The 7,382-nt window shown below is 37.6% G+C and overlaps 1 protein-coding gene across 3 annotated transcripts; it reads right to left on the bottom strand.

Moving 5' to 3' along the window:
* Nucleotides 1–2,025: 2,025 nt before the first annotated feature.
* LOC120081068 (pentatricopeptide repeat-containing protein At5g18950-like) lies at nucleotides 2,026–6,242 on the bottom strand. 3 transcript variants are annotated; one of them, XM_039035752.1, is made up of 3 exons: nucleotides 4,303–6,242; nucleotides 2,851–3,872; nucleotides 2,026–2,324 (listed from the first exon to the last, which is right to left on the bottom strand). In XM_039035752.1, exons 1-2 carry the CDS (start codon nucleotides 5,966–5,968, stop codon nucleotides 3,862–3,864), a joined length of 1,677 nt encoding a protein of 558 aa, XP_038891680.1. In that variant the 5' UTR covers nucleotides 5,969–6,242; the 3' UTR covers nucleotides 2,026–2,324; nucleotides 2,851–3,861. The 3 variants fall into 3 exon arrangements, with proteins under 3 accessions (XP_038891680.1, XP_038891688.1, XP_038891677.1); XM_039035760.1 differs by having other exon boundaries at nucleotides 2,851–3,203; XM_039035749.1 differs by having other exon boundaries at nucleotides 2,851–6,242.
* Nucleotides 6,243–7,382: the final 1,140 nt, after the last annotated feature.

Genomic DNA, 7,382 nt, shown 5'->3' with positions numbered 1-7,382 from the left:
GGAGGTTAAAAAGTTTGCATTTGAACTGAGCAACGAAGGGCTGAAACATAGTAGATCGTGGTAGCAAAGCCACTCTGCCACGATTTTTAAGCTCAGTATTTAAACTAGAAATTTAATGGAAATAAAGAAAAAGTAGTTATACAACAGGCAGAAGAGGAAGAGGCCAAGAGAATATAAAACACTGATATGAAGAATTTCAGCTATTTCGATTACAAGCACTGTTCAGTGTACACTATATATCATGCAAATCAAACTTAGTGTCTTCAGTATCACCCATTTCAATTAAAAAGTCGGTTCACATAAGAGCAAATAGTGAAAGAATAGCACGAAAACTGAAAAACAAGATTCAATAAAAGCTCTGCTCTCCCAAATGTAACGGAGGCATTCAAATGTGCTTATTCTATCGTCAAAACATTTATTGACATAGCATAAGAATAAAAGCTTATACTAGCACAAGTTTGTAGAAAGATATTTAAAATCAGGGAAGCAAATTACAAACACACTCAATACTGCCTTAAACTAGTTCTTGGAGAGGACAACTAAAACATCCTAGTTTACCATCCCCCTGCCTACAAAAATAGCAGACTGTTCAACCATTCAACAAATGTAAGTTAGTACCCAATAATCAGTCTGAGATCCTAATCTCGACTCCCAAAACGTCCTTCACCATTTTGTACGTCACAAATGCAATTGCGATTGATGCGATGACCTGAACAAGGAGCAGGCAACAGAATCAGAAAATATTCTTGATCAAGGGAAATACTATTAAAAAGTCAATTCATCAACCAACTTGTAATAGTTATGCTGGTCAAATTTAAGCCAGGAACGATATAAACCACCCAAAAGAATACGACACCAAATATTCAAAAGAAGGGACCACGAGGGGATGCAATTAGTCAATACTTCTAATCTAAATGGGATGAATGGGCATCATTTATAATAATTAATAAACATAAACAACAATCTTCAAATTTCTAATATAACAAAATCAAAGTTGTCCATGGAATATAGATGACGTGAGTACAACTTCAAACAGCTCTACAAGGAGAATTTTAAAAAAAATCAAACCATTTTCTATTCTGCATAGTAGAAATCCTACATTTCTCAACGCCTCAGATTGTAAGGTCAAACAATTATGTGGAACAGTTCAGAATCCAGATGAGGCGCGCCCAAACACACAGGTTGATTTCTTTTTTTTAAAAAAAAAAAAGTTGAAATAAAAACTGAAAGCAAAACCTAATACTACATGCATGTCTTCTTAAAGAAATCAACTCATGTTTTGAAGTCAAGATAATCTCCGCTAGTCACTGGTGTAGAGTAGCTACTATTCCTATCGATTGTGGAGTTGTTAAAACAAATGTCCATGGTACTGGTCATTATAGTAACTTCTGCTCGTAAGGAGTAGCCCACTATCTTGGTTTGAGTAAGGGTGACAAGAACGCGAATCTCTCAACAATGCATAGCTTAACCTTACTTGTGAACTATTTACTTAATATTTTTGTCAAATAAAGCTGCAGTTCCAACAAGGGGAAAATCTTGGGAACTCTAATTGGAGCTCGCTTATTGGGTTTATTTTGTTCAGAAAACAGTTCCAGGTATTATCTTTGAAGATTGGCTTTCGAAAACCCATACCCATCATCACATCAGCATGCATGCACAATATCTTCCGGAAACAGTAAAGATCTAAAACATCATGACAACAATCACTTCTGCCGTTTTCTTAAGTTTTCTAAAACCACCCAAAACTAGCATGGCTAAACAATCTCTTATCATCAAGTTGAGGCTAATGTATCATACAATATATATACACGGTTTAAAAACCATTTCCAAACAATCCACCGACACCTCATTGATCCCTCAAACTCTGCATACGGAATCTCATTCTCCCATCAAATTCAGAATTATACCTCAATCAGTCAACTTCTAGATAATGCAACATGTTAATATAAACAAGCAGAGACAGAGAAAGAGTATTTCTAACCTTCACTGAGTTGGGAACCAAACCCTTATACAATGCTCTAAAGCCTTCATAACGAACAGCTTTTCTAAGAGCATCAACCATGCCAGTGTACTCGAGGGATGCCTTACTTCTTCCATCACCAGCGACAACAGAAGCAGCATTATTCCAGCCCACCATCTGCATTCTTCTACAAATGACATCAAGAGGATAAGCAACAGTTGACCTACTGTTCCAGCAGCAGCTCCACATCCTAGGCGTGTTGTCACACTGAGCTCTGAATCTTCAACAATTCCAAATGGTTTATTTTTAATTAACCAATCTCGAGTGATTCATACACAGCAAAGTTAAGACCCACGTATGGAACCTGCAAAATGAAATGTGCTAAACTTAAACTTCATGCACGAAGTATGTAAACAATCTATCTTCTAGAATCCATAAACTGTATCCAAACAAGTTTTTAACATTGAGAAGATAAATAATACTAAAAGAAATTGCTCATTAGTAAAAGCATTTGGAATGAAGGTTTACAACAAAAAAGCAAATACTTGATGATAGATCATTTTCTAAAAATCTAGGACATGGAAATGGCACAAAGCCATCTATTAAAATATGTATACCTTTTTTTATAGATGATGATTCTCCGCTAAAATTTGTAACAATTTATAGTTATGAAAATGATAAAATATATAACACTTCAAGAGACTAAAGAAACCAGTTAAATTTCTAAAGACTAATTTTCCCCATATACTTTTTAGTGCACTTTGCTTCACTCAACTGAAGAATCCTACTACACATCTCCAGTTTCTTATTGAGCAAGAACCTCATCATCGCACCTAAAAAATACTTAGAATGACAGTACATATTTCAAAAGATAATTATAATAAACTTACAACTCCGATGACAGAAGGAAGCCAACCCTTGTACAAAGCCCTTGGACCTTCCCGGAGCACCATTGAAAGAGCATGGAATATTCCTCTGTACTGGTAAGGAGACTTATCTGTCTGGAAACAAATTCCTTTCCTCCCTTAATGGGTGGGTGGAAACGAAACACGGAGCTGTGTTTCGAAGATGAGAATGATCCAACATATTTTGTAACTAGGGATATTCGATCTTTAGCAAAGAGCAGTTGATCAATCAGAAAAAGTGGGGAAATTTGCTGGAGGATTTAGTCACAGCAAAATGGTATATGCTTCTTTCAAAGTTTTGCTATCTATCTTAAATTCTAACTGCAGCTAATGAATACCTGAATAAAAACAAAGCAAAAACTGTAAGTTGTGAAGAGATTCCCTGCCTGCCCTGCCAAAAGCGAGAGTTCTGCAAACCACAACAGAAGATGCTGAAGCTGCTCTTTTCGCCCACAGAAATGGCTTTGGAAACGGTAGGGGGAGGGGTCAAGCATGCATGAAAAAGAAAACAATGTATGAAACTTATATTTTATTAGAACCGGACTTCATATGAGATGTGTATTGCTTTGATACTGATCTTAACATTTGGAATGAGAATTAAACTTAGTGTGAAATTTAACACGATTTTGCAATAACGCAGCACATATGGTAGGAGCTAAGTTACATCACATGGAAATTCTATAACCCAATGCGTGCAAATAATTACTCATAACCATGAAGTGGAGTTAATCTAATAAATGAGCTGCATTGTTTTCATATCAACTTCTCATATATGAAATATTGACTCTGGACCTAAGAACCACTGCATAACTTCGCTACAGAATTCTCCACCAACAACATAACATAGCTTTGACAAAACACAAGGTTCTAAACACTGTTTCCACATGTCAATCTTCTTCCAAGTTGAGAACATTTTTCCCAGTGGAGATGAATCAGAGAGGTTATTCGGTTGATACAAGAACAGCTCTCCGAGTTAAAAAGATCCCTTCTAACACTTCATCTCCCACCTTCAATGAGTTACGCGAAAGCAAATGAGAAATATGATTGACAACACGGGTTTTAAGATGAGTAATATAATTCATCAATCTGCCCCATGTCCAATCCAATGAATGAAAATTCGGATATATTCAAAATTGCCGATGAACGTCCCCCCAACCCAAACAACAACTTGAGCAAATTTACAGCCCAAAGAAGCATTTGACGGATCTGCTTTAAAAAAAAACATCGACGACCGGAGTATGACCATCTTAAACTGGCCTCCTAATATATAGAGATTCTCCTACTGATTGAAATTTATGATTTCCTCTAGTTGTGATTCAACAAACTGATACTTGTTTTCACATAGTTTATTCAAGAGATAACTGAGAGTGTCTTCTTCTAGTTCATATCCTACTCTAAGCATTGAGCCTATGACTGATAAAGAATCATCTAATTTACCTATTTGAATGAGACTCTGAACCAACTTAACAAAAGTTTGCTTTTGAGGCTTGAGATTGCTCTTCAACATAGTTATCAACCACTCCATCCCCTCTACCACACATCCTTGTTCACACAATCCATTAATTATGTGATCACGAGTGCAGACCATTGGCTGAAGACCTCTATTATGCAAATCATTCCACATTTTCTTTGCTTCTTGCACACTACCTACTTGACAAAGCTTTTGAATTAGATGAGTATAAGAGGAAGTTGAAGGCTGCAACCCCTGCTCTAGCAGCTCCTTAAATAGGTCTGTGCTCTGCAATATCTTCCCCTCTCTGCAAAATCCTTGAATCAGGGTATTGTATGTTACAATATCGCAAACTACATCCTTGCAAGGCATTTCTCGAAAGAAGTTGTATGCTTCATCTGTCCTTCCGTGTAGACACAACCCTGCAATCAGTATGTTGCAGCTCAGAGTGGTTTCTTTAGAACCTCTATCATGCATTTCCTTATATAGCTTCAAGGCCTCATCCAAATTTCCAATCTTACAATATCCATAAATCAACGTGTTGTACGTATACTCATTTGGAAGAAATCCCTTAACAATCATCTCAAACCACAGCTTTCTAGCATCTCCAAGCCACCTCATCTTACAAAGCCCATGAATCATTGTTGTATACATGACCATATCAGGAGCATATCCCCGACCCTTGAGGGCATTGAAAACCTCAAATGCCTGAAGCTGCTTCCTTTCCTTGCAAAGCCCGTTGATGATTTCCTGGTAGGTAAAAATATCCGGATTACGGTTCTTAGCTATCATTGTGTGAAGAAGTTCTGATACTCTATCATAATTCTTCTCCTCACAGAATCTAGAAATCAATTTGTTGAAAGCATCATTACAAGGGGCCAATCCATCTTCTAAAGCCTGTCTTAGAAGCTCATAAGCTCTTGAAACCTTGTTATCGCTGCAAAATGCCTGGATAAGATACCCCACAGTCTCAATACCCACATCCTTCTGCACACCAGCTTTCATCATCTCTTCATACAGTTTCCAAATAAGATCAGTCCTCTCAAACTGAAGACAACTCCGTAAAGCAAAGTTCCAAGTCTCAATGGATGGACGATATCCAGTCCCTTTTAACACATCCAATACATTAACAGCTTCCTCAACCAAACCACCCTCACAAACACATCGAATGTAATTCTCCAATGAAGCTGGCTCAGGACTAAAACCAAAAGAATGAAGAAAAGATTTAGCGGGAACACAAGCCTTGGCTTCCAAAAGAGCATCGAAAAGCGTGTTGCAACTGACTGGATGGGGCAAGAAGTTAGGCTGCGAACTCAACCAGAGAAAAAACCTCAACGAAAGCAAAACATTGTTTAACTGCTTCAAAAGCTCGCGAAAAAAAGACGGGTCATGGAAATTGAAAGAAGGGTAATCAGAAAGCAGAGTCTGCTCCCATCTGGGTTTGTTCCTAATGACCTTACAAACCTCTTCCGCAATCTCACTGACGTCTTGCCGGCGAGTAGGGTTCAACAATTTCTCACTCGGTTCAATCTCTTCATACCCTTTATTGCCTCCATTCGTTTCTACCGAGAGATTCCGAATGTGGATCCTAAGGTTCTTGGCAAATCGAGAGTTTTGGCGAATGGAGATCATAAGAGATGTAATATTAGCCATAAACCACTGTTCCTCAGATTCTCATAGGTAGAATTTCCACTTCTCCGCAGATATAATAGCTGAAAATAACCTAATTGAAGATAAATGGAGGAACAGCGGCAATCTAGAAACTTAGAAGAACAAACACGAATTAAAGAGGTTCATTCAAGACGTTACTCGGATTACAACAATTGAATCCAAGAAATACAAGATAAAGTTAAGCAAACCAGACATCGTGGAGCGGCCAGTACTCCAAGGAGAACGATGGAAGAAAGCGGGAGTGGCAAAAGGATTTCTTACCTTATAAACATGTGATTTTACCGATTCACCGATGCACTCCACGCACCTGCCAATACAAAGTTACTCGATCTTCGATGGCTTGTCACTCGTTTCTTGATGGTTCATCACTCGTTCCTCAATGCATGATCACTCGATATCCAGGTGCATGGTCACTCGATACGATTGCAATCGACACGTGTATACTCTACTATTTTATACTCGATTCTTTTGAATTCTTAACTCGTTTGAAGGCGTTTAAAGTCCATTATTTCACCACTTCTGTGTTAGCTCAAACTATTTTCTCTGTTCTTCCGATTATATATCTTTCTACAACAACACCTTTACACTTAAGACTTTTATCTCTATATTAAGTAAATTCTTCTCCTTGTTTATATTTTGTTATCATTCATCTCGTTCTTTGTTATATTTTGGTATCATGTTCTTCAATATGCACATGCATGTTACTCGATACTCAACCGATGCGGTTTTCATTTATGTTTTCATATCTTGCTTGTTTGATTGGGCCTCGAGTTTGCTTCATTTCGGTTTTCATATTTTTGTTATTTCGAACCATCTAGAGTTTTAGGGTTTGAGTAGGATAATGCATGAAATTGGAAAATCAAATCGAATGCTCGATAATCAACCATCTAGTCACATGTAATGTAGCAAGTAAAGGACATCATGTAGCATGTATCGGGTATCAAAAAATCGAGTATCGTGTATCTTGTACCGTGCATCGATTATTGTACATCGTGTATCAAGTATTGAACAGAATTCTTACTTACCCCTATTTTTTGTTATTCTATGAAGTATGGCTAGACAATTCAAGATTCCTTCCCTGGATCGTTTCTCAGGCCAAGCAACCAACCTATTCTCTCACATTAGGATGGCTAACAAGATAGTGAACGAGAAGTTTACTCCCACTCAGCTTGCCCTCTTCAGGAAGATGGTGTTTGGACGATTCATGGATATGGACATTATCTTCAACAATCCATTAGTCCATTACATTCTATTGAGGGAGGTTGAAGACGATAGGAATGATGCAATGACATTCGATTTGAATGGTAAGGTTGTGACAGGAAGACTTTCTATAGGTGACAGGATTGTGGTAGTCACCTTGTCATACCCTCCCAGATTACCCTCTTAATCCGGTAGA

The sequence above is a fragment of the Benincasa hispida genome, chromosome 1 (assembly GCF_009727055.1).
Source record: "Benincasa hispida cultivar B227 chromosome 1, ASM972705v1, whole genome shotgun sequence".
In the NCBI taxonomy this organism is placed as follows: Eukaryota; Viridiplantae; Streptophyta; class Magnoliopsida; order Cucurbitales; family Cucurbitaceae; genus Benincasa; species Benincasa hispida.
This window is presented reverse-complemented; position numbering and strand designations above follow the sequence as displayed.

What these genes read in the sequence shown, in the direction of transcription:
- LOC120081068 (XM_039035749.1), bottom strand. Translation starts at nt 5,968, where the DNA reads ATGGCTAATATTACATCTCTTATGATCTCCATTCGCCAAAACTCTCGA.